At 42.2% G+C, this 27,341-nt stretch overlaps 2 protein-coding genes across 5 annotated transcripts in view; both read left to right on the top strand.

Moving 5' to 3' along the window:
* CHUK (component of inhibitor of nuclear factor kappa B kinase complex) overlaps positions 1–20,763 on the top strand; it is a 45,242-nt gene extending 24,479 nt beyond the window's left edge. For 2 of the 3 annotated variants that reach the window (XM_062213866.1, XM_062213868.1), the window contains 10 exons: positions 1,634–1,757; positions 2,140–2,291; positions 5,644–5,705; positions 6,406–6,515; positions 7,636–7,685; positions 15,147–15,243; positions 15,502–15,649; positions 16,541–16,674; positions 18,861–18,960; positions 19,556–20,763. In XM_062213866.1, the coding sequence (XP_062069850.1) occupies positions 1,634–1,757; positions 2,140–2,291; positions 5,644–5,705; positions 6,406–6,515; positions 7,636–7,685; positions 15,147–15,243; positions 15,502–15,649; positions 16,541–16,674; positions 18,861–18,960; positions 19,556–19,585 (1,007 nt within the window). In that variant the 3' untranslated portion in view covers positions 19,586–20,763. The remainder of the gene's footprint in view (positions 1–1,633; positions 1,758–2,139; positions 2,292–5,643; positions 5,706–6,405; positions 6,516–7,635; positions 7,686–15,146; positions 15,244–15,501; positions 15,650–16,540; positions 16,675–18,860; positions 18,961–19,555) is intronic. The other variant, XM_062213867.1, reaches the window with a different exon arrangement.
* Positions 20,764–23,679: 2,916 nt separating this feature from the next.
* Positions 23,680–27,341, top strand: part of ERLIN1 (ER lipid raft associated 1) — a 40,205-nt gene continuing 36,543 nt past the window's right edge. For both annotated transcript variants that reach the window (XR_009868320.1, XM_062214591.1), the window contains exons 1-3: positions 23,680–23,743; positions 24,051–24,174; positions 26,511–26,592. Coding sequence is in view for 1 of the 2 variants with exons in the window: in XM_062214591.1 (XP_062070575.1) it covers positions 24,062–24,174; positions 26,511–26,592 (195 nt within the window). In the remaining variant the exon portion in view is untranslated. The remainder of the gene's footprint in view (positions 23,744–24,050; positions 24,175–26,510; positions 26,593–27,341) is intronic.

A 27,341-nucleotide genomic window follows, 5' to 3' on the forward strand; every position in this document is an offset into this window, starting at 1 on the left:
GATGGGGCCAGCACTGTGGCACAGTGGGTAAGGCCACTGCCTATAGCACCAGCAGCCCATATGGGTGCCGGTTCTAGTCCCGGCTACTCCACTTCTCATCAGCTCTCTGCTATGGCCTAGGAAAGCAGTGGAAGATGGCCCAAGTCCTTGGGCCCCTGCACCCACATGGGAGACCCAGAAGAAGCTCCTGGCTCCTGGCTTCGGATCGGCGCAGTTCTGGCCATTGCGGCCATTTGGAGAGTGAACCAGCAGATGGAAGACCTCTCTCTCACTGTCTCTGACTCTCCTTCTCTCTCTCTAACTCTGACTTTCGAGTAAATAAATAAATCTATATAAAAAAAATCAAGAACAAAATTTGGGCATAGGAAACTAAAATATACATTACGTTGCCTCTTTTGTCACCTTTTATTTCTTTCCTTTTCAACTGCACATGTTATATAATTTGATTTTTGATATGTATATTCCTGTGTAATTCAAACTACAATCAAGGTATAGAACATTTCTTTTACTTCAGAAAGTTTCTTAATGTCTCTTTCCATTAAGTATCTCCTCCCTCATACTTACTTATTTATTTTTGTCCATATATTTTAAATATTTATTTTTATTTTATTAGGCAGAAAGGCAGTTGGAGAGAGACCTTCTAGCCATTGGGTGACTTCCCAAATGCCTGCAATAACCAGGTTAGGGCCAGGCTGAAGCCAGGAGCCCAGAACTCCATTTAGGTCTCCCATGTGGGCAGCAGACCCAAGTATTTGTACCATTGCTAGCTGCCTCCCACGGTAGGTAGTACCAGGAATTTGGATCAGAAGTGAAATAGCTGGTACTCTTTTTATTTTTTAAAGATTAATCTATTTATTTGAAAGTCAGAGTTATTCTGAGAGAGGGAGAGACAGAGAAAGGAGAGATATCTAACCACTGATTCATTCCCCAAATAACCTCAGTGACCAGGGCTGGGCCAGGCGAAAGCCAGGAGCCAGGATCTTCCTCTTGGTCTCTCACGTGGGTGCAGGGGCCCAAGGACTTTGGCCATCCTCTGCTGCTTTCCCAGGTACATTAGAAGGGAGCTGGATTGGAAGCAGAGGAGCTGGGACTCAAACTGGCACTCGTATGGGATGCTGGCATTGCAGACAGTGCCACAGCACTGGCCCCAGTAGCTCTTACTTGGACCAGGCATTCCAATAAGGGATGTGGATATCCCAAACTGGGAATTAACCGCTGGGACAGATAGACACCCACATCTCCCCCATATTTCCTTTTTTATTTTAGTTTTTTAACTAATAGCTTTATTTACGATTTGTATTATTTTAGATTTGTAGAAAAATTGAGTAGATAGTACAGAATTCTCATATAATTCCCTCCCTCACACATACAGTTTACATTAATATTAACATCTTACGTTAGTATGGTACATTTGAACCAAAATGTCATTATTGACTGTGCACTTACTTCACATTTCCTTAGTTTCACCTGATGTCTTTTTTTCTATTCTAAGATCAATCCAGGATACCATTTGTCATGTGTCCTAGGCTTTTCTGAGCTGTAACAATTTGTCAGACTTTCATAGGAAATCATAGAGGATGACAAGTCCTCTAAAAATCCTCAAAAGTATCTTGCCTTCTTCTCTTGCATATAGTACAGGACAGCAAAATACAACTTCCAGTTATACAGCTACGTAAAGTATGGGCTGAAGCAGTGCACTATGTGTCTGGGCTGAAGGAAGATTACAGCAGGCTCTTTCAGGGACAAAGAGCAGCAATGTAAGTGGATTCTGTAGTTTGTAAGCACAATGTCATGTTCAACAGATACTAAAGAATTAATATTGCCAGTTTTCACCAATCAGTATTTCATGTAGCACTAATATATTGGGCCAATTTGAAAATGTGACATTCAGATCTGACTTGTAGAATTCTTACTCACGGACTGAAATCCAATTCCAGTGGCACGAGAGTAGTAGTTTTTGAACAGGCCTTATGTAAGGAGATTATTTATTATAGACTATCTTAGAGATTAGGTATTTATCATAAATTGACAATAGAAACTTGGGATTTGGGCTTATAGCAATTTATGTTTTTAAATTTTTGTCCAGTGTTTATAAATGCTGATATAGTACAAAACCTTCTTTCTTTCGCTGTGCTTTAGGTTAAGCCTTCTTAGATATAATGCTAACTTGACAAAAATGAAGAACACTTTGATCTCGGCATCACAGCAACTGAAAGCTAAATTGGAATTTTTTCACAAAAGCATTCAGCTTGACTTGGAGAGATACAGCGAACAAATGACATATGGGATATGTAAGTGTTTGGATAATGTATTTGAAAGGAATATCTAGTCTCTTGAAGCCGTCTACTGTTTTGCCTTCCTGACTCAAAGCCAGTTGTTTCATTTATATGAATATTAGAATAAAAGCCAGGATAACTTAGATCATCATAAACCATATTTGTTTTATTTTATTTTTAAAGATTTATTTATTTATTTGAAAGTCAGAGTTATAGAGAGGCAGAAGCAGAGACAGCGAGCTAGAGAGAGAGAAAGGTCTTTCATCCGCTGGTTCACTCCCCAAGTGGCCGCAATGGCCAGAGCTGCACTGATCAGAAGCCAGGAGCCAGGAGCTTCTTCCAGGTCTCCCACGTGGATACAGGGGCCCAAAAACTTAGACCATCTTCTACTGCTTCCCCAGACCATAGCAGAGAGCAGGATAGGAAGTGGAGCAGCCAGGACTTGAACTGGCGCCCATATGGGATGCTGGCACTGCAGGTGGCGGCCTTACTTGCTATGCCACAGCATTGGCCCCAGCCATATTTGTCTTAAATGTTAGCTCTCTTTTTAAAATCCCTTAGTTGAGCAACTAAAATTATTTAGCTCCAGAAAAGAATAATACAGAAACCATTTAAGAATCTGAATTTCTAGTCTCAGTTCTTGATAGATAGAAAATTTAGACTGGGATGATTTCTTAGCCAGTTTTTGTGTCCCTTCAAAATTCTTGTGCTGAATTCCTGATTGCCAATGTGGTGATATTAGGAGGTAGGGTTTTGGGAGGTGATTAGGTCCTGAGTTTAGAGCCTTTATGAGATAAGAGCCCTTATAACAAAGTCTGAGTGAGACCCCTTGTCTCTTCTGCCATGTGAGGGCATAGCGAGCAGACAACTACTGTGAACTGGAAAGCAGGAACTTAACAGACCAAATCTGCCAGCACCTTTATTTTGTACTTTCCAGAGCCTCTAGAACTGTAAGAAAAAAAAGTTATTTCTATGCCACCTGGTCTACTGTATATATTTTTTTTTAAGATTTATTTATTTACTCGAAAGTCAAAGTTACAGAGAGAGGAGAGTCAGAGACAGTGAGAGAGAGAGAGGTCTTCCATCTGCTGGTTCACTCTCCAAATGGCCGCAATGGCCAGAACTGCACCAATCCGAAGCCAGGAGCCAGGAGCTTCTTACAGGTCTCTCGCGTGGGTACAGGGGCCCAAGGACTTGGGCCATCTTCCACTGCTTTCCCAGGCCATAGCAGAGAGCTGAATGAGAAGTGGAGCAGCGGGGACTAGAACCGGCACCCATATGGGCTGCTGGTGCTATAGGCAGTGGCCTTAGCCACTGCGCCACAGCACCAGCCTCTACCGTATTTTTTTTAATAGCAGCCCAATGGGCCAGCACAGCCAGGGAAATCTACACTTCCTATCTGTCTATAAATAATACTGCAAATAATTCCAAGGTTATGTTTCTTTCTAATCACCTTCTGTGGACTCCTACTGTTTTTTACAGAACACAATCTCCATATTTTCACCATTGGACTTTTCTCCTTTAGATGTATCAAGGAAATGTAAAAAACAGTTAAAATTCAAGTAAACTGAAGGAATTCCCACAAGTATTTCCGTTTCCTTTCATGAAACAAATCCATTTTAGGAAACAGATACTATTTGTGTACTTGTTCTGAGTGAGGTATGTGTATCTCACAGTAAACGATGAGCAGTGTCCAGTTAGGTGAATAAATTACTTCCCAGAGCTGGTTCTATAATAGGTGTTTTATTTCTAGTTGTGTATTATTGGCCTTCTCATCAATGACAAAATATAATTATTTCATTGAAATATCTTTGACTTGTCACAGGCTTACTGTATACCTGTTCAGAAAGAATAAGGTAGATATCTATGTGCTGATATTAAAAGATCACTTGGATCTTTAATTGGCTGTAATTTTTTTAACTTGTGGAAAATAGTAAAGAAAAAGAATATAGAGATTGTCTCACTTGTAAAGGAATAGAGTATGAGTCCGTGTAACAAACAATCATTATAGTAAGATCCCTTAGAATGGACAATAGAAGGGAAGAAGAAGAGTCTTTTCTTTTTACATCCTTTTATAGTATTTGATTTAAAAAAAATATATATTCATATATTAAAGTTTTTTTTTTTTTTAATTGAAAGCCATCTGCATTAGTTTCCCAGGACTTCCTTAACAAACTGTTCTAACTGGAAAGCTTAAAAGAACAAAAATTTATTGTCTTAGAGTTCTGGAAGCTGAAAGTCCAGAATTCAGTTATCAGTAAGGCTTTTTTCCCTCTGAAGCCTTTAGGGAAGACTCTTTCCTTGCTTCTTGCTAGCTTCTTTTTTTTTTTTTTTTTTTTTGACAGGCAGAGTGGATAGTGAGAGAGAAAGGTCTTCCTTTTTGCCGTTGGTTCACCCTCCAATGGCTGCTGTGGCTGGCGCATCTTGCTGATCCAAAGCCAGGAGCCAGGTGCTTCTCCTGGTCTCCCATGCAGGTGCAGGGCCCAAGGACTTGGGCCATCCTCCACTGCCTTCCTGGGCCACAGCAGAGAGCTGGCCTGGAAGAGGGGCAACCGGGATAGAATCCGGAGCCCCAACCAGGACTAGAACCTGGTGTGCCGGCGCCGCAAGGCGGAGAATTAGCCTGTTAAGCCACGGCGCCGGCCTCTTGCTAGCTTCTTGAGGTTTGCCAGCAGGCCTTGGATTTCCCTGGTTTGTTAACTACAGCTGTCTTCATTGTCACATGGCATTCTTCCTGTATATGACTGTACTCCTGTGTCTTTTTTTTTTAAGATTTATTTATTTATTGACAGGCAGAGTGGACAGTGAGAGAGAGAGACAGAAAGGTCTTCCTTTACCGTTGGTTCACCACCTAGTGGCCGCTGCGGCCAGCGCACCGCGCTGATCTGAAGCCAGGAGCCAGGTGCTTCTCCTGGTTTCCCATGCGGGTGCAGGGCCCAAGCACTTGGGCCATCCTCCACTGCACTCCCTGGCCACAGCAGAGAGCTGGACAGGAAGAGGAGCGACCGGGACAGAATCCGGTGCCCCAACCGAGACTAGAACCCGGTGTGCCAGCGCCGCAGGCGGAGGCTTAGCCTAGTGAGCCGTGGTGCCGGCCATGTGTCATTTCTTTTAAAGACTGAGTCATAGTGGATTAAAGTCCTACCCTACTTCAGTCTGAATATTAATGTAGCTGATTATATCTAAAATAACCCTATTTCCAAATGAGGTCACCCTTTGAGGTACTAGCAGTTAGGTCTTCAATGTATCTTTTTGGGGGATAAGTCATAACACATTTTTTATTTTGATGTGACAGGAAAACAGGTAGATCAGTAATTAAAGTCATACCTGTTTCTGAATTAACTAATTTAAACTTTTTTTTTTTAAGCTTCAGAAAAAATGCTAAAGGCATGGAAAGAAATGGAAGAAAAGGCCATCCACTATGCTGAGGTAAGAAAAAAAATCACAGATCTCATTCTTATTCTTGATGTCTCCCTTGGAAATTATCTTTGATTTTGGTATATAAAGATGATTGTTCCTGTCATTCCTGAATTTCAGACAAATATCCAACAGATGCTTTGTGTTTCTAGGGGTGGGTACCATAATGGACAAAAGTAAGCGCTTAGGGATAAATTGGACTCACAAGCTTCAGTTCCTGGAAACTATCATGGAAACTATCTTTTCTAGTAGTGTTTGAAGATTAAATGAAGTCAGTAATAGTACCTGTCACTAATTATTTTTGATTCGTTTATCTAGGATGGCTGTACACCCTGGTTTTCCTGGGACAGTCCCAGTTTATACCTTATCAGCAGTACTCTCTATCATTCTTAAAATTATTCTAGTAACAACAGTGGTTTTCATGGCTGCTTTTTTTGTCTTATTAGTGGCACCTCTCTTTGTTTCTCCAGAGGAAAAAGTAAATGGTAGTAGTCTGCTATTATTAGGAAGGAAAAGCAAGAAATATAGAATAAGTATGTCTTTATGTAGAAGATTGTCAGAATCTTAAGTATAAAAAGACCTTGATAAAAATCTATGTTTTATATTAAATTATTTCATTCTGCTGCATCAGCAAGGCATTCTGTATCCTTGAGGTCCGAGTTTTCCATTGTGTAGTTGTAAGCCTACAACTTGTGTTTTCATCATATCTTAGGTTGGTGTTATTGGATATCTGGAGGATCAAATTATGTCCTTGCACACTGAAATCATGGAGCTACAGAAGAGCCCCTACGGAAGACGTCAGGGAGACTTGATGGAATCTCTGTAAGGATATACTTGTGTTGTTGGTCTTGATAGCTGTAATCTTTTTAAAATTTATTTATTTAACAGGTAGAGAGACAAAAAGATATCTCTTCCATCTTCTTGTTTCGTCCCCAATGTACACAATAACTGAGAATAGGCCAGGCTGAAGCCAAGAGCCTGAAACTCAATCACAGTCTCCCATGCAAAGGGCCAGGACACAACTACTTGAGCCATCCCTTGCTCCCTCGCAGGGTGCAGGAAGCTGGATTGGAAACAGAGCTGGGACTCAATCCCAGGCACTCTGATATGTGATGTGGGAAACTGGATAGGAAGCAGAGCAGCCTGGACTTTAACCGGTGCTGTGGTATGGGATGCCAGTGTCACAAGCAGCAGCTTAACCTGCTGCTCCAGTATGCTGGCCTCTTTGCTTTTTCAATCAAAGCATCTTTTTCATATGAGTGTGAAAATTTTCTAAGCACATCTAAGTTACAAACTATTTCTTTTTCTTTTTTTTTTTTTTAAGATTTATTAATTTATTTGAAAGAGTTATACAGAGAGAGAAGGAGAGGCAGATAGAGAGAGGTCTTCCATCCACTGGGTGACTTCCCCAGTTGGCCACAATGGTCAGAGCTACGCCGATCCAAAGCCAGGAGCCAGGAGCTTCTTTCGGGTTTCCCCTGTGTGTGCAGGTGCCCAAGGACTTGGGCCATCTTCTACTACTTTCCCAGGCCGTAGCAAAGAGCTAGATCGGGAGTGGAGGTTTATCCGCTAGGCCACAGCGCTGGCCCCACAAACTATTTTCATATTTACTATACTTCTGGTCCAAGAGATTACTGAATGTCTGGGTTAGACAAATTTTTTTTCTCTAAACACAAACCATAGTTTTTGTCTATTTGAATGTTTCTATTGCAAGGATGTTATATTTGTGGTGGTAGATTAGAGCAGACATGAAGTGTATTAAACTTTGCATTTTAAGAATTTTGTCTAATTTTTGCTTATTAATAATATGCTCTATAAAATATTCAGTGACAGTACGTACTTAAAATTGGATCAGTATTCAAAAATCAAAGTTGTTCAAGTTGTGGATTATTGAAGTCATTAAATTACCTTCACAAATGGAAGCATGTTTTCTCTTTCATAGGGAACAGCGTGCCATTGATCTTTATAAGCAGTTAAAGCACAGACCTGCAGGTAAGACTCTTATAATATTTAAAGAAATTTTAGGAAACTGTCAATAGCTGAACAAATTTGGGGGATTTTAAGTTTTAAAATTTTACATCTTTAAAAAGCTATGGAATAAATTCCAATTTTGGTATTGCCATTGAGACATTTATGGTATGTGCGATAATTTTTAATTTGTGAGAATGTAAGAGATTCAAAAGGGCAAGCAGTAAAGAAATTCGAGGTAGAAAAATTTTAAAAAGCAAAGTGAAAAGGAGGAATGCAAAAGAAAACAAGAACTCAAAGAAGAGGAAACAAGAAAATATATGAAAAAATAAGTGCTACTTAGGATTATAGAGATTGAAAATAATTTCATACAAGGGATTCAGGTATGCAGTGAGTAGAGTTAGAAGGAATGCCCATGTTCTAGGCCAAAGCAGTTTACTTTGAAAATGATGCCTTCAGGGCAGGCATTGTGCTATAGTAGGTAAAGCCACTGCCTACAATGCTGACATTTCATATGGGCACTGGTTCACATCCCAGCTGCTCCACTTCTGATCCAGCCCCCGGCTAATAGACCAGGAAAAGCAACAGAAGATGGCCCAAGTGTTTGGGCATCTTTTCATGAACGTGGAAGATCCAGATGAAGTCCCTGGATCTTTGCTTCACCCTGACCCAGTGTTGGCCGTTGTAGTCATCTAGGGAGTGAACCAGCAGGTAGAAGATTCTCTATCTCTCCCTTTTTCTCTCTCTGACTTTCAAATAAATAAATCTTTTAAAAAAAGAAGAAGAAAATGATACCTTCATCTGCAGTAGCCACTGATTGCTTGTTTCATTGGTGAAATAATTGCTGTTGAACATCTGCTAAATGTGGTCTACTACAAGAGCACTGGATTAGGAATCAGAGTGCCTGAATTCTAGATTGGCTGCTTTACTGACCAAGTGACTTCAGGCAGATCTCCCTGTGACTCATTCCCTCTTCTACAAAATAGGGTTGAAACCTAGCTTTCCTTATTTAGTGAGAATGCTGTGACAATGTATTTAAAAAGATGTTTGAGAAAATACTTTGGAAACTGTCTGGTACAATGTACCTGCAAGATATTATTTAGGGGCTGGCACTGCGGCTTAGTGGGCTAAACCTCCACCTGCGGCACCAGCATCTTATATGGATGCCAGTTCAAGTCCCGGCTGTTCCACTTCCGATCCAGCTCTCTGCTGTGGCCTGGGAAAGCAGTAGAAGATGGCCGAAGTTTTTGGGCTCCTGTACCCACTTGGGAGACCTGGAAGAAACTCCTGGCTCCTGGCTTCGGATTGGCACAGTTCCAGCTGTAGCAGCTAATTGGGGAGTGAACCAGTGGATGGAAGACCTTTCTTTCTCTGCCTCTCCTTCTCTTTCTGTGTAACTCTGACTTTCAAATAAATCTTAAAAAAAAAAAAAAAAAAAAGCTACAGAGTTAAAGAGTAATGATGAAAATGATGAACAATGAAAATATTCATTGGACTTAGCAGTTGGGACATCATTATGACCTTGCAAAATATAATGACCTTAGGAAACAGAAATCAGATTGTAGTGGTTTTAGGGGGAACTTGGAGGCAAAGAAATGGAGGAGGTAAGTCTAGGCCAGCAGTTCTTTTTTTTTTTTAAAGATTTATTTAATTATTTGAAAGAGTTACAGAGAGGCAGAGGCAGAAAGAGAGAGAGGTAGGCCTTTTATCTTTTGGTTCATTCCCTAGATGGCCGCAACTGTGCTGATCCAAAGCCAGGAGCCAGGAGTTTCTTCCAGGTCTCCCACATTGGTTTAGGGGCCCAAGGACTTGGGCCATCTTCTACTGCTTTCCCAGGCCATAGCAGAGAGCTGGATTGGAAGTAGAGCAGCCAGGACTCAAACCAGTGCCCATATGGGACGCCGGCACTGTAGGCTGCGGCTTTACCTGCTACACCACAGCACCAGCCCCCTAGCAGTTCTTTTAAGGATGGCTCATGGACCCTTAAGAGTCCTAGAAACTTTTTCAGAGTATAAGATCAAAGCTATTTTCATCATGCTAAGACATTATTTGCCATTTATAACCATGTTGTCATATTCACTGATGGTTCAAAAGCATTCTTGAGTAAAATGGTTTGCACCTTGTATGAATCATGACACTAGCACCACGTTATGCTTGCCAATAGTTCTATTTTTCATCATCGTTCACTCATAGTTTAAAGTAAAGTTCTGGTTTCATTTAAGAATGTTTTTTATAAAGTACAAATTCAGCCCTTGAGTGCATATTTTTAATATTTTGTGTGATAAATGAGAAGTACTTGTGAAGTATTTCTGCTATCACTGAAGTTGATGGTTGTCTTAGGGAAACCACTTCAGTAATTATTTACATTGCTAGCTGACTGGTCTCTTCTTTCATGTAACATCATTTTTACTTGAAAGAGTGACTGTCAGACTATGGCTATTCATATTTGAGTATTCAGCAGATTCTTTCTCAGTAAGTAAGTGAAAAAAAATGAATTACTTTGACTTTGGGGGAATAGGCCAACAGTGTTTATTGTCAATGATAAAATTCCATGTTTCAAGTAAAAAAATTATGATTTTAGAAAACTTCTGTCTACCCACTGGAATGTGTCAGCTTCCCAAAGCTGATTTTTCTGATGGGATCAGTGGCAATATTAAAAAGATTTGCGGGGACCGGCGCCGCAGCTCAATAGGCTAATCCTCCACCTTGCGGCGCCGGCACACCAGGTTCTAGTCCCGGTCGGGGCACCAGATTCTGTCCCGGTCGCTCCTCTTCCTGTCCAGCTCTCTGCTGTGGCCCAGGAGAGCTGTGGAGGATGGCCCAAATCCTTGGGCCCTGCACCCACATGGGAGACCAGGAGAAGCATCTGGCTCCTAGCTTCAGATCAGCGAGGTGCGCCGGCCGCAGCAGCCATTGAGGGGTGAACCATCGGAAAAGGAAGACCTTTCTCTCTGTCTCTCTCACTGTCCACTCTGCCTGTCAAAAAAAAAAAAAGATTTGTGGGGCCGACGCTGTGGCATAGCGGGCAAAGCTGTCTGTAGTGCCAGCATCCCATATGCACCAGTTTGTGTCCCAGCTGGTCCACTTCCATAGCTTTCTGCTATGGCCTGGGAAAGTAGTAGTAGATGGCTCAAGTCCTTGGGTCCCTGCACCTGTGTGGGAAACCCAGAAGTTCCTGGCTCCTGGCTTCGGATCGGCACAGCTCTGGCCATTGCGACCAATTGGGGAGTAAACCAGCGGGTAGAAGACCTCTCTCTCTCTCTTTCTCTTTCTCTCTCTGCCTCTGCCTCTCCCTCTCTCTCTTTGTAACTCTGATTTTCAAATAAATAATAAAAATAAATCTTTTAAAAAAAAGACTTGTAAAAAAATAAAACAATGCCAGTTTACTCACTAAATTTTTTTTGCTTTGGAAAATATAGTTAAATAAATTAATATATATATATTATATATATAATATCTTAAAATTTGTTTTAATTCCTGAAAAATCCTTTGGGGGGGGGGTCTTAAGAAGTTTTGAGGCGGAGTTTGAAAATTCTTTATCTAGATTGTTTTAGAAGTTTGGCTATAGGGCCGGCGCCGCGGCTCACTAGGCTAATCCTCCGCCTTGCGGCGCTGGCACACCGGGTTCTAGTCCCGGTCTGGGCACCGATCCTGTCCCGGTTGCCCCTCTTCCAGGCCAGCTCTCTGCTGTGGCCAGGGAGTGCAGTGGAGGATGGCCCAAGTGCTTGGGCCCTGCACCCCATGGGAGACCAGGAGAAGCACCTGGCTCCTGCCATCGGATCAGCGCGGCGCGCCGGCCGCAGCGCGCCTACCGCGGCGGCCATTGGAGGGTGAACCAACGGCAAAAGGAAGACCTTTCTCTCTGTCTCTCTCTCACTGTCCACTCTGCCTGTCAAAAAAAAAAAGAAGTTTGGCTATTAAGGAAAGAAGAGGTGAGTAGCTAAAAGGACATATAAACTCACAGGAGGTCAGTTTTCAGGAGCACATGAGCATAATTATATGCCTGGAAACAAAAGCTCATGGTCCCTGAACAATTTTGGAAGTTGACTACAGAGATTAGTAGGAGGGATTAGCTTTGCTGCCATTGATGTTAAAGGGAGAATAGATGTCCATACAGATTCTTTTGTAGGAATAGGGGTTGTAAGGTCAGGGTTTTTACTGCCTTTGGCTGCTATCCTGAAGCAGGTAGTGAGGTTAACTAATGAAAGAGGTTATGACCTCATGGATATGAGGAATGTGCTAAAGACTTTTAAAAGCTGTTGTGTGCAATGGAAGGTGTTGTAATCAAGAACAGATATTAATCCAGAGTAGAAGTAAAAATCTGATAACTGAGTGAGCGAAAAAAAAATATCTATATGTTTAGTAGCTTAGGTAAGTACCTATTAAAGCAAATGATTGAATTGATCCAAGATTAGGATTCTATTGGTGGAATAAAAAGAAAACTAAAATTTGAAGATTTTAACAAAATTGTGATTTAAGTGAGAATAAAATACTAAAATTTAAGATTTCAAATGCGTCAGTTCTTTTTTTAAAAAAAAAATTTTAAATATTCATTTATTTGAATGAAAGATAGAGAGATCCTCCATCTGCTGGTTCACTCTTCAAGTGGCTACAACAGTCAGAACTGGGCCAGGCTGGCCTGTGCCGCAGCTCAATAGGCTAGTCCTCCGCCTGCGGCACCAGCACACCGGGTTCTAGTCCCGGTCGGGGCGCCAGTTTCTGTCCCAGTTGCTCCTCTTCCAAGCCAGCTCTCTGCTATAGCCCAGGAGTACAGTGGAGGATAGCCCAAGTGCTTGGGCCCTGCACCCCAGGGGAGACCAGGAGAAGCACCTGGCTCCTCCTGGCTTCGGATCAGCGCGATGCACAGGCTGCAACGCGCCGGCCACTGCGGCCATTGGAGGGTGAACCAACGACAAAAGGAAGACCTTTCTCTCTTTCTCACTGTCCACTCTGCCTGTCAAAAAAAAAAAGAACTGGGCCAGGCTGAAGCCAAGAGCCAGGAACCTCTTCCAGGTCTGCCATGTGGGTGCAGGGGCCCAAGCACTTCGGCCATCTTCCACTGCTTTCCCAGGCTCATTAGCAGGGAGCTGGATTGAAAATGGAGCAGCCAGGATTCATACTAGTGCCCACATGGGATGCTAGCACCATAGGCCATGGCTTTACCCATTACACCACAGCGCCAGCACCTAAAATTTTTTCCTTTAATCAATATTCATGTCTCCCATCTTCTAGTAAATGAGATATTGTAAATGAAGATATAAACAATTTTATCTAATGACTCAGTCAAAAACTTTGTAGTAGCCCAGCCAGTATATCAGCAAATCAGAAAAATAAATTTGCTATCCAGGTAGTTTCTTGAACTGAGTCACCTTTGACTTGTCACTAGTTGTGACAAGTTCCATCATTGAGACTTATATAATCACACTTGATGTATAGTGTCTGGCATATTTTCTAGCTTAGAGTTGAAGCTTTTCGTTCAGTTGAACATGGTGAAAACCAACTTTCTTCATTCTTCCTGCTGGAGAAGACTGTAGTTCTATAGTTTTTGGCTGTCTGAAGAAGCTAATTATATGAGAAAGCTCTTAGGCCTGGTCTGTGGGACTTGGGCAGGAGAGCTGTTTGGAGAACAGTTTGGGGGCCTCATCTCTTGTTCTTAGTGATGGAAAAGTGAGAGATATATGGGGAATAAAGTTGAATTATGGAGGAAATCTTTGGAGTTATAACAAATGACACAGTTTTTTTATTTTTTTAAGATTTATTTGAAAGGAAGAGGTGGTGAGGGGGATGGAGGGAGATCCATCTTCCATTTGCTGGTTCATTTCCTCAAATGGCTGAAGCCAGGAGCCTGGAACATCATCCAGGTCTCCCACATGGGTGACAGGAACCCAAGCACTTTGGCCATCGTCCTCTCTGCCTTCCTAGCTCATTAGTGGTGAGCTAGATAGGAAGTGGAGCCACCAGAGAAATTGTATGTGGGGCATATGATATGCCAGCATAAGCAAGTGATGGCTTAACCCACTGCACCACAACGCTGGCCCCAGAACACAGCTTTTTTTTTTTTTTTAAAGATTTATTTATTTATTTGAAAGGCAGAGTTACACAGAGAGAGGAGAGGCAGAGAGAGAGAGAGAGAGAGAGAAAGAGAGGTTTTCCATTCAGTGGTTCACTCCCCAATTGGCTGCAACGGCTGGAGCTGCGCGGATCTGAAGCCAGGAGCTTCTTCCGGGTCTCCCTCGTGGGTACAGGGGCCCAAGGACTTGGGCCATCTTCTACTGCTATCCCAAGCCATAGCAGAGCTGGATCAGAAATGGAGTCTCAAACCAGTGCCCATAAGTAGTTAGTAACAGATATTAATAATAATATTTTTGCATTCATGCTTAAATATTATTCATAGAAAATGCCAGTACAATGCATGAACAACTTTGAACCCTTAAACTTAAGTAATATTTTCTGAAATATAATGGTTAGTGCTAGTATTTTTTTAAAATTGAAGTAGCATCTCCTGTAATTTGTTAAACTCACGGTGACCCACAACTATCCCATTTGAGGATATCCATTAGGTGCCACTTGGCTTTAAGACGTCATACTACTCTCAGACTGAACTTTCAGTGTCTACAGATTTCTTTATTAATATATCAGATTTGGTTTAAGTCACTCAACTTTTTTTAAGGTTTTTGTGGGCTGTGAACAGATGAATAAACATGAAATTTTAAGCAAGCTTTTTGGGGCAAGGACCTTTTTTGGAAGTGGTGAAAGTTTGATATATTGTTCATTTGAGTTTCTAAATAAGTGACGATAATTATCCAAGAAAAATCAATCTGCTGGCCAGAGGCTGTATGTGTGTTTGGGGTTTGGGTTAGGATGATTTAAAGATAGACAAAACTGGCTGGTGCCGCGGCTCAATAGGCTAATCTTCCACCTGCGGTACACCGGGTTCTAGTCCTGGTCGGGGCACCGGATTCTGTCCTGGTTGCTCCTCTTCCAGTCCAGCTCTCTGCTATGGCCCGGGAGTGCAGTGGAGGATGGCCCAAGTGCTTGGGTCCTGCACCCGCATGGGAGACCAGGAGAAGCACCTGGCTTCTGGCTTCGGATCAGTGCGGTGCACCGGCCGCAGCGGCCATTGGAGGGTGAACCATCGGAAAAAGGAAGACTTTTCTCTCTGTCTCTCTCTCTCACTGTCCACTCTGCCTGTCCAAAAAAAATAAAAAAAGACAGAACTGTTCTTCTGAAGCACAGGCCACTAACGTCTCTGAAGGTGCAGATATAGATTCATATACACTTTGGATACACAGACACAAACACAGCTTTATTCTTTGATAAACATAATTGTTTTTAGATAATCTTAAAATCTTCTGTCATCACCCAATTTTTAGTGTAAATGGAGACACTTATTAATTAGTTTCAAGTTTTTATGAAGTTTTTGTTTGGAGGCTGGTATGTTTATGCAGAAGGAAAGTTACATCCACTGACTAAAGTGTTTTATAGATCATTCCTACAGTGACAGCACAGAGATGGTGAAGATCATTGTGCATACTGTGCAGAGTCAGGACCGAGTTCTTAAGGAGCTGTTTGGCCATCTAAGGTAGAAAAATTGCTTATTTCCTACTGAAAAGACAGAATACTTTATCATGTTCTTTTTGAAGTATAATACCCTCATTGGTGAATATACTAGACGTACGAAGAGTTATACCAGTACTTTGGGTTGGGCATCAGCCATTAAATCTCAGATCAGTCATTAAATCTCATGCTGATTGTGGTAATTTCCCTGGTTGTGTTTGGGAGTCTGCTATATAATCTTTGGGTTTGTGTAAGTTAACTGATACTGATTTAATCTCTCCAGCAAGTTGTTGGGCTGTAAGCAGAAGATTATTGATCTACTCCCCAAGGTGGATGTGGCCCTCAGTAACATCAAAGAAGCTGACAATACTGTCATGTTTATGCAAGGAAAGAGGCAGAAAGAAATATGGCATCTCCTTAAAATTGCCTGTGTAAGTAATTTTAATAAGTAATTTAAGGTGACTTTGAGTTGTTGTTATTCCCTGCAAAAAGGATTTTTATCAGCATGAGCTGGAGCCTCTTAAAGATGTATTTTATATTGGGTTGAGGTTCATGTTCCTTGCTTGGTGTCTGGACTAGCTGTTGAGATGCGGGACTTCATGATTATCCTATTACCACTCTCCTTTTCAGTTCTTCTGGTTTTTTTTTTTTTTTTTTTTTTTTTTTTGACAGGCAGAGTGGACAGTGAGAGAGAGACAGAGAGAAAGGTCTTCCGTTTTGCTGTTGGTTCACCCTCCAATGGCCGCCGCGGTAGGCGCGCTGCGGCCGGCGCGCCGCGCTGATCCGATGGCAGGAGCCAGGTGCTTCTCCTGGTCTCCCATGGGGTGCAGGGCCCAAGCACTTGGGCCATCCTCCACTGCACTCCCTGGCCACAGCAGAGAGCTGGCCTGGAAGAGGGGCAACCGGGACAGGACCGGTGCCCCGACCGGGACTAGAACCCGGTGTGCCGGCGCCGCAAGGCGGAGGATTAGCCTAGTGAGCCGCGGCGCCGGCCAGTTCTTCTGTTTTTATACTCCTTTCGGCCCTGGATTATTAGGATAGATGTGGCTATCGTGAAATCTACCTTTTGTTTAAGTGGGTTCTCCCCACCCCAACTAAACTGGTATTAAAGGGGCAGATACATTTCATTTTAGTCAATGAAGAAAAGGCCATGTACCTGATAGTTAGTGGTGGTGTGTCCAGGTGGGAATAGTTTTGTAAATACTCTCTGCATATATAAGTAGGGAAAGAAATTTAAATATTAGGAATATGGTAAGAAATTGTGTAAGTCAACAGAGGTGCTTGCTTCTTATCTTTTGGTTTTTATTTTTTCCTCCCTTTAGACACAGAGTCCTGCCCGGTCTCTTGTAGGATCCAGTTTAGAGGGTACAGTAACCCCTCAGGCATCAGCATGGCTGCCCCCAACTTCAGCACAACGTGAACATCCTCTGTCATGCGTGGTAACTCCTCAAGATGGGTGGGTTCACTTTGTAACAATAGATAGTTGTATTTGCAGAGCAGTGGTAGGAATGAAGCAGTAAAGTGTGGTAGTTAAGGTGGTCCTTGGTGACTTCAGACCAGGGTTGAATGTCTCTTTGTAATAATATTGGGCAATTCACTTGACTTTTAAATGTTCATATTCCTCACCTTTAAAATGAGAACTCTGAAAGAACTGCTCTGAAGATTTGTGTAGACAATGTATTTAATGGGAAGTAAATATTCAACCAATGTTGCTTAATTTGAGCTAAGTCCAAGTTTTAAGTCTTTTCTGTTATTGGCTTACCAATTTCTTTTACCCAAACCTTATTCTTTCCTTAACTGTTTATCTCTATAAGAAAGTATGTTATCTTTTTGCATTTATAATTGTGGGATCCTTGATTATACTTCTAATAAATTGTTAAGATCTACTCTACTTTATTACTTAGCATTTCTGAGATCAGACTGATCAGACTTTTTTTCAGTGCCCTAAGTTGATTTTGCACATGAGAACTCAAGTTTAATCCCTGCATTTCTTTTATTAATTTCTACTCTTCTGCTAAAAGCTGAATACTATCCATTTCTGTTATTTTCTCAGCATAAGATGTACCGTATCCAGGGCCAGTGGCTCTTTGCTAGCTTGTGCATTGTCGCTTTTCTCACAACTCATGGAGACCTCTACGGCACCAGCATTTCCTGGAAGTTCTGCCCATAATTAGCTTTGCAGAAGTGCAGCCATGTTACATCACTGCTCAGGAGGCCATGCAGTTGCACATTCTGTACGCTTCTTTCATGAGAGAAAAAGCACATGGCAGGAAGGCAAGCTGATATCAGGTATTTTTTTTTTAAAGAAAGCAAGTCCCAGGGTATATCTTTGTATATTTGGCCCAAATGTAGTACATCTACAAGCATAGCACAAGCTATAGTTAATTACTTTAGCAAATAGTCCATTAATCAGTTTTAGGAAGTAAAATTTAAAACATTTTTAACATTTTTGCTTTCATTAAAGGCATTTTGGTTTGTTAAAGGGATAATAGTTACAAATACCACTTCTACACAAATAATTTTCAATTTAAGATGTGGTTCTTCGTAAAAGTGTATCAAGAAGGAATACATTATAAAGGAAAACTGATTTCAATTACACTGTACCTTTGGTGCTTACCTAACTACCAAGGATTAAGAACTGTTGGCTCAATGTTTCTTTTCTTTCTTTTAAGGATTTATTTATTTATCTATTTATTTGGAAGGCAGAATTTTAGAGAGAGGGAAGGAGGATTGAAGGAAGGAAGGCAGGAAGGAAGAGACAAAGATGGATATCTTCCATCCACTGGTATACTCCTCCAAATGGCTGCAACAGTTGGAAGTACAGCAGCCAGGACTCGAACTAGCACCATTTGGGATACCAGCACCGCAGGCAGCAGCCTTACCAGCTATGCCACAATGTTGGTCCCCAGCTCAGTGTTTCATCTGTTGAATAAGAACTGAATCAGAATTTATTTCTAAGCTAATAGCAGCTGTTAACCATAGCCTAGAACTGACGTAGAGCAGGGACTGATGGTGCAGGCCACATGGAAGAAGAAGCACAAAGGTGGAAATCAGAATCATGATCTCCTTCAAATACAGACTTCCAGGGAAACTTCTCGGTCTGGGCTCCCCTATCTTCTGTTGTCCTAATGCATCAGCTTGCTTGTTTTCCTTTGCATTGTTGTCATCTGTAGGTTCCAGCCAGACCTCCTCACATTCTCTGCTATCTGTGGAACAGATAATACTTCTGTAGTTTCTCCCCTACTTTTGTGTCTGAAATAAACGTGCTGGTGTTTTACTACTTGTAAGAAATGAGAAATATTCCATAAACCAAGAGACCTTTCATCTGTGCCACAGGATCGTGTTTTTCACCAGTGGAAAAAATGTTTTATGCAAACACTGTTTACATTTCAGAGGAAAATTACATTGGAGTTCCAATGGACTTCTTATCATTAGAGTTAGGCAGAGGCAGCAGCTTGGAAGAAGCAGGATTCTGCCTGGGGTGGGAGGGCTGAGGCAACTGAAGACTACAGGAGTTACCTGCAGTGGTTTGCTGGCTTGCAAAAAGGGCAGGGGTCATCCTGCCCTAGAAGACCAGAAAGTAGTGGAAATTCATATGCCACTTTGCTGAATTTTAAAAGGTTTTGTTCTTTTATTCCACAGGGAGACTTTTGCACAAATGATAGAAGAAAATTTGAATTGTCTTGGCCATTTAAGCACTATTATCCGTGAAGCAAATGAGGAACAGGGCAGTAGTATGATGGTAAGTTTTGTCTGACTATGGACATGTATTTTAGGTATGTTGGGTGTAAAGGCCTTAACTTTCCAAGCTAGCCTTATCTGGCATTCAAGATGTATATACAGGGAACAGAGTTCAGAGGAAAGAGCATTTGAGGAATATTGTTAACCTCAAATTCTCTATTACTCAGGGATGTACTAGAATTGTGTCATCAGTAATCACTTTGGTCAAAATAAATGAGTGGTAAGCCTTTCTTTGTAATGTGCCTACTGAAATTGAATGGTTTGTACATTTTTGCTCTAGTAGTCAATTTGTTCAAATAAAATGGGACTTTTACTATAATTCCAATACAATACCTGCTGAATATAAAATGGATTATGTTAATATAGTTTGCATTTAATACAAGTGCATATTTTAGGATTTGTTCAAACTATTGAATTGTTAAAACTTGAAGAAATTACAACAAAATGTTTACTGCATTAACTTTTCCTACATTTAGTCTCAATGTCAAGTCTGTATTTCCTCTTTCATTAATCATTACAGAACACTTGCAAAAATTAATACCCATATACTTACTACTTACAGTCAACAGCTAATTTTAATTTCTTCATGCCTTTAGAATCTAGATTGGAGCTGGTTAACAGGATGACTTGCTACTTGTTCACTGTCCCCAAACCTGTGGAAGTTGTTGCTGCACGTGTCGAAACCCATCTTCAAACACATCAACTGGAGAAATGGCAATGATCATAAACTGTGCACAATTTTATAAGCACAATATTTTGATTTTGAGGAATTTTGAGCTCTGAACAAATAGGATTTTATAAAAAGCCAATGGACTTTGTTTAAATATTTAATACTACAGCCACTTAGGATCATCTTTATGACCCATTCGTCTTCAAACTTGATAAACATTATTTATTTAACTGACTAAAAATACCTTTTAAAGTTTTCACTTTTGACATAAAGCCAAACTTAGAGAAGAAAACCTTGTCTAAGATATTTTAAGTTGTCTACCTGTGTTTCTGTGGAAGAGACTGCTCACAAGTAAAATTGTACTTCCTGAAGAATAAACCCTACCTCCTTGTGTTGTACTCAAAAAGTACACTTCGTGGCATCATAAGGAGTTGGCTTAATCCCATTTTTAATTTTTGCCGCACACTTAATTTTCTTCATTCAGAAGGGATTGTGCATCTTTGCCTTTAATACCAGTTGACTCTCATAAATCATGTTGTATGCTATGTGTATATGTATTTAAGATGTACATTTAATATCAAAGAGAAGATACCTGTTAATTTATAATGTGTTTGAAAGCTCATAGGTTCTTCAATTTGTAAAAATGGATCATTTGTTTAAACAGTCTTTTGTGTTTTATCATGTATGTTTATAAAGGTCTGTACTCCCTTGTTTGTAATTACAATTCCAAAGTCCAAAAATTTATGAAAACAAGGTTTTTATAAGTCTGGTGACAAAACTCACTTGGCAAATATAATCTGAACTGACACTGACTACTTATCCCATTTAGTGTGAATATTGATTTTTTTTGCTGCAGAAACAGTAATGTGTTTGATCAGTGCAGGGGCGAGTTGGGGTGCTGCCAGACTCTGCCGAGGGTTACTGTAGTATGGTTCATGCACTGAATTACCTTCATAAAATCGGAACATTTCATATTACTGAAACATCTGGCTCCAAGGGTTTCAGGTAAAGGACTGTGGATCTCTATCATCTACTAAATAATTTAGAAGGTATTTTTTTAAATGTGAAATGCTTTTATATTATAGTTTTTCACTTTGTATATTAAATGATTTTAAATTACCTTTTGAATCTCTATTCATTATAATAGGTTATTTTTTTAAAGATTTATTTATTTATTTGAAAGTCAAAGTTACAGAAAGGCAGAGGCAGAGAGAGAGAGGTCTTCCATCCACTGGTCCACTCCCCAATTGGCTGCAATGGCCAGAGCTGCGCCAACCCGAAGCCAGGAACCAGGAGCTTCTTCTGGGTCTCCCACATGGGTGCAGAGGCCCAAGGACTTGGGCCATCTTCTATTGCTTTCCCAGGCCATAGCAGAGAGCTGGATCGGAAGTGGAGTAGCTGGGACTCAAACCGGTGACTATATGGGATGCCGGCACTGCAGGCAGCGGCTTTACCCGCTACACCACAGCGCTAGCCCCTATAATAGGTTTTTATGATATAATAGTTGAATATAGTTTAGGAAAGTGTGAAGGTTCCAGGAGGTGGAACTGGAGCACAGAATAACATAATACTTTGCCTGTACTTTCAGGATTTAGCGTAAAGTTAGTATTGGGCAACTTCTCTGAGTGTTTTCCTCTGTGATATCCTGTCACTACTTACGTCAAAAAGTCATGCTCATATTTTGTCCTATAACCAATGTCACAGTCCCACCCTGCCCATATTTGCTAACAGTGACACAAATGTGAAACCTTATGTTTGTTTTCTCCTGTAGTCTTTAATAACCACATACCACTGTTTCTCTATCAGTTACAGTAACAGGCAGTCTCTTTTGCATCCCTATTTCCAAAAAATTTTTAAATTTATTTAAGAGATACTCAGAGCTGCCATCTACTGGTTCATCCCCCAAATGCCTGCAACAACAGGGTCTAGGCTGAGTCTGAAACTAGGAGGCAGGAGCCAGGAATATAAGCCAGGTCTCTCATGTGGGTGACAGAAACTCGATTACTTGAGACACAACACTGCAGCCTCAGCATCTGTATTGGTTGTAAGCTGCAGTCAGGAGCTGAAGCTGGGAATCAAAGCAAGGCGCTCCAATATAGGGACACAGGCATCTCTAAATGCCTGCTCCCCAGGGCTTTTGTTTTAAAGGTTTATTACTTGAGAGTCAGAGTTACAGAGAGAGAGAGAGAGGTGTTCCATCTACTGGTTCACTCCCCAGATGGCCACAACTGCCGGAGCTGAACTGATCCAGAGCCAGGAGCTTCTTCTGGGTCTCCCACGCGGGTGCAGGGGCCCAAGGACTTGGGCCATCCTCCACTGCTTTCCCAGGACATAGCAGAGAGCTGGATCGGAAGTGGAGCAGTCAGGACTCGAACTGGCACCCATATGGTATGCCAGTACTTCAGGTGGATGCTGAAGTGCCTGAATGCACAGTGCTGGCCCCTCCCCATGTTTTAATAATAAACGTTTATTGGGTATCTGATGCTTGGAAGATACTAAAACTACATGGCAAGATCAGAAACAGTCAACACAGGCTGTACAATAAAAGTGCTTATCTGGAGGTCTGACCATTTGCAGGTCTCCCAAGCACTAGAATTATTAAGAATTTTTTTCAATGACCATGTATTTTTAAGTATCACTGTATTAGTAGGTAAAAATTTGCTATAGAGTAGGGGCCATTTCGATGGTGTGTGGCTGAGAGGCTGTCGGGGCAGTTGGTATGAGTCAGAACAGACCACAGTAAGATTACCTCCAAACTTTTGCATTTGGTGCAAAGCAGACCGCTGTAGTTTTTTGTTTGGTAACATCTTTTCTGCTTTGAATGACAGTCATGAAATATGTTTAATTTGCGAACCTATGAAGAACTAAGAAAATACATCGAGAAAACACAATTTTTGGAAGTTAATATAGCTAAGTCTGCAAATATAATTTGGAAGTTAACATAGCTAAGTTTGGAACAAGAGCCCTGACATTGCTATGAAATAAAAATCAGATGAATGATACAGATAAGTGAACTTATTAAAGGAAGTGGGTAAAGTGATCTGGGAATGACTGCTTTAATGGGGAATTGAATTTTGATTATCTTTCATTTCACTGCTACTACCAGCGTCAGCTCAGGCCTGCAGTTTCTTAACTATTTGGCTTCCCTGCCTTCAGTCTATCTTCACAGCCATTTTGCAGATTCCTAAAGCACTGTGTTCCCATGTTTGCTCCAGATTAGAAGCCCCTCCAACCTTACTCAGCCCTGTCCAGTTGTGGCCTCACCTCTAGCCTTCGAAAGCAGAAGCCATTTCTGACCAACCTACACTAACACGCGGGGCTTACTTTCCTTGTATTAATCCATCTCATGCCAGACTCGACCCTTTTCCTTTGCCCTTTTTCATTTTGGGTAATATATGTACGTGGTGCAAAACTTGAAAACAACAGAATACGCAGCCAAAGTTCTTTCTGTCCCCTAGACATCCAGTTCCCCCATCAGCAGGGGGAAAAAAAAAGTGCATTCCTGGCTTTAAAAAAGTCTGGTCCTATCCTAGCCCGCCAAACATCCACGGTAAAGCCCTAACTGGTCAGCATTCGGGCACAACTATTCTCTCTCACACCGACAAAAACCAAGGAAAAAACTTGAGTGAGTGATGCAGGCAGACCGAAGTTTCCTCGTCCTTTTGCAGCCAACAAGTCTGGTTGCCCCAGAAGTGCACGGTCCGCGCCAGGAGCACGTGCTGCGGCACAGTAGGGTTGGGAATACATCCAAAAAGAAGCCACGAAAGGAACAGCTACCGCATTGAGAGTGGGGCAGCGGGTTCTCTGCACAAAAGCAAACCGACTGGTTTCTTGTCGGAGAGGCCTTTCCTTTCCCCGCTTCCCCCAGAGCACCGCTGTTCCTCACCAGCTCACCAGCAGTGCACACAGGGGGAAGCATCCCACCTTCTAACTGGAGTGCAAGGGCGGCTGGAGTATTTTGGCCCCCTCGCTTCCCGTTTCCAGGCGCAGGCGGGGCACTGCGTGGCTGTGCGTTTTCGCGCAGGCGCAGTGCAGGGCGAGTGGGCGGGGCCGGCGGTTGGCGCGGCCGGAGAGGCGGCTGCACGTGCGGGTGGGGGCGATGCGTCACTGATCGGTGAGGCGCGGCCGAGGGGGTCTCCCTCCGGAGCCTAGGGCTGGGCGCGTTCTCGGTGCCTGCTGCAGACTGAGCGGCGGAGGGGAGGGGGCGTCGCGACGCTCGCCGAGCAGGAGCGGCCCGCGGGCCGCCTCGGGCGGAGGGGCTGGCGAGGGGACAGCGGGCTGTGCGAGGAAGGAGAAATGCGGGGAAAAGGGCGCCGCGCTCGCCCGCGCAGCCTGTGAGGGGGCGCCGGCTCCCCGGAGGAGGGAGGGAGGGGGCGGGCCTGTCCCTCACGGGGCTGAGGGTCGTTGCCTCGCTCGCCTAGGAGCGACAAGGATGAACATGACTCAAGCCCGGGTGCTGGTGGCTGCCGTGGCGGGGCTGGTGGCTGTGCTCCTCTACGCCTCCATCCACAAGATCGAGGAGGGACACCTGGCTGTCTACTACAGGTGAGCGGCGCGCGCGGTCAGCTCGGGCTCCGGACACGTCCCCAGCCGCGTCCGGACGAGCGCTGCCAGTCCTGGACGTGATCTTCGGCCCAGCGGTCGGGACAGCGTGGTGTGAGGAGGGGATGAAGCAGGCTGTGGGGAGCACTCCACAAGTGTCGGGCCGTTTTACTTCTGTGTTCGTTTCGTGCGGGGATTAAGACTCCTTGTGGGTATTCCTGGTACACAGTGAGCTCGATATGTGTAGAAAGATGAAGAAGGAGAGAAGCAGTCACTCTACAAGTAACTGAAGAAGTGAAGTGAATACATCGTTTATAGTGCATAGAACTGCGCCGGCTTTTAGTTTGCTGCCACACATGCTTTTAGAAAATGTGGTCCTGCGTATGGTTGTTTCCTAAGATTCGTTTCATCTGGTTATGTCTTTTTTTTTTTTTTAAGATTTATTTATTCATTTGAAGGCAATTACAGAGGCAGAGGCTGAGAGAGAGAGGTCTTCCATCCGATAGTTCACTCCAGTTGGCCACTATGGTTGGAGCTGTGCAGTCTGAAGCCAGGAGCTTCTTCCGGGTCTCCCACGAGGGTGCAGGGGCCAAAGGCCTTGGGCCATCTTCTACTGCTATCCCAGGCCATAGCAGAAAGCGGAAGTAGAGCAGTCAGGACTCGAACCGGCGTCCATATGGGATACTGGCTTGCCAGGTGGCGGCTTTACCCACTATGCCACAGCGCCAGCTCCTGGTTATGTCTTAAAAGACCATAATGACCATGGCGTCGGTTAATCCCTGGACCTCAGGGGACAGAAGCGAGACACAGATGAGCCACCTACTTCATCCTTTCAACTGGAAGAGAGGAACGGAGTGGGATATGCTACTTGCTCTTTAGTTGAGTTGGCATACTGTTTTTTTTTTCTTTCTTTCAACATAGTTGACCCCAGATCCTTTTGATACTGACTATGAAGAGGGAGGCCAGTTTGTTGAGAAATTGGAATAGTGGTGTATTCAAAAAGAGCTTCAACTTTTTGATTGTTTGCATCATCTCCCCTAAAAATGTTATTTCTACATTTAGATCCCTCCTGAGTCATAGAAAAAGTGCAGATTTAGTGGTATGTCTTAGCAGGGAGCACTCTAACATAAGAAGTGACGGATGAATGCAGATTTCCTTCCACTTTAGCGTTGTTTTTCAGACATTAAAACCAAGGAAAGAACATTTCAAGGTACAAATTAGTGTTCGGTCTCAAATAGCTCATCATAAGTTCTGGACTTCTTTGCAAACTTATTTATGTTTACCGTACAGGTAGCTGAGTTCTATAAATTTACTGTTCGTTATGTAACATAGGACTTCTTTATTTGCTCCCCAGATGTCTCCTTTTTATAATTGCCAGTATATGCTTTCATAGTTCCTTTATTGCAGAATTTGATGAACAAATCCATACCTATTTATTATTTATTTTTTAAGCATAGCATGGGGTTCTAGATTTTTTTTTTTTTAAAGATTTATTTATTTGAAAGGCAGAGTTACAGAGAGGCAGAGAGAGAGAGAGAGAGAGAGAGAGAGTCTTCCATCTGCTGGTTCACTCCCCAGATGGCCTCAATGGCTGAAGCCAGGAGCCAGGAGCTTCCTCTGGGTTTCCCATGCAGGTGCAGGGCCCAAGCACTTGGGCCATCCTCTACTGCTTTCCCAGGCCATAGCAGAGAGCTTGATCAGAAGTGGAGCAGCCGGGACTCAAACTGACACCCATATGGGATGCTGGCTCTGCAGGCAGCAGGTTTACCTGCTCCGCCACAGTGCCTGCCCCCAATACCTATTTATAATCTTAATCCTTTCACCCTACATCTTTCCATGCTAATTTTTTGTTGTTTTTGCACAGAATTTTGTTTATCAATATTTTAATTGCAGTTAGATGAAAAGAACCATGAGTCTCATACGTTTTCTCCTTCCTTGAAAGTTAGTGGGTTTTTTTTTTTTTCCAACCTGGTGATTTAATGTATTATATTTTAATTTAGCTCTTGTTATGTATAATTAAAATATACACTGAAAGTGATTAGAATTTTTTTCACAAACATCTGTGAGGAGGTCAAAGACGAAGGAGAATCCTTTGAACATGAGAGCAGTTCTGGAGATCCAGAGATGTGATTGGGAACATGGGCAATTTAATTTGGTCTTTTCAAATTTTTAATGTGGTAGATATTTTAAGCAGCAGTTGTTCATCCCAAATAACTCATTTTAGTGAGATTTGTTAGTCAGTAGCATGAGTAAGAGTAAATATTTGTTATATCATTTTAGATTCGGAAGGAGAATTTCTCTCTCTATAATTTTGTCAAATTGAAACATCTTTTTTGCAGGGGAGGAGCTTTACTAACTAGCCCCAGTGGACCAGGCTATCATATCATGTTGCCTTTCATTACTACCTTCAGATCTGTGCAGGTGAGTGATTCCTGGGGAAGCCCCACACCAGATAGACAGGTGTGACAGGAGGAGTTACCACACTTGTGGGTGGATGTGGATTTCTTTATTGCTTAAGCAGATGGTGGTATTTACTTACATGTGGGAGTTAAAGTTCAGAGTACAGTTGTCATAGCAGGAGTTGATTGTGAACAACCTTATTATCCTGACATGAATTAAAAGGATGAACTAGGCAGCTTGGAAACACTACTTAGTATGTAGTATACAGCAGGTTTTCTGTTGGGTGCTGTCAAAAATAAAAGGGAGAATTAGGGACACAACTGGAAGTGCAAACCAGTGATTGCTTAGTTTAGAGCAGTGTTTGATTTCCCGAGGGGCAGGCTCCCAGTCTACTGTTAACAAGGAGTATCTGAATTTTTATACATAACTTTTCTGCCTCACATTTTATTTCTGGTACATTAAGCACAATTTTATGTCGAACTTTAGTATTTTGACGGCATCCCAGGATATTTATAGTAAGTACTTGAAAAGAATATCTTGACCGTGGAAAACACTTGGTAAATATCTTTTGACATAAGGTAATAAAACAGGATTAGGCTGTGACTACTGCAAGCTCAGTGTGATCATAAATGTTTGGTTTCAGAAGTTTGTGTACCATCTGCTGCTAATTTTTCAGGACTCAGGAATATTCAGTGTTATTTAATCTTGTAGTTCTAAATCTAGGCTTCCTGCTGAATGAAAATTTAATTATGGATACTTAAATCCCTCAG

This window comes from Lepus europaeus, chromosome 17 (genome assembly GCF_033115175.1).
Source record: "Lepus europaeus isolate LE1 chromosome 17, mLepTim1.pri, whole genome shotgun sequence".
NCBI classification, from domain to species: domain Eukaryota; kingdom Metazoa; phylum Chordata; class Mammalia; order Lagomorpha; family Leporidae; genus Lepus; species Lepus europaeus.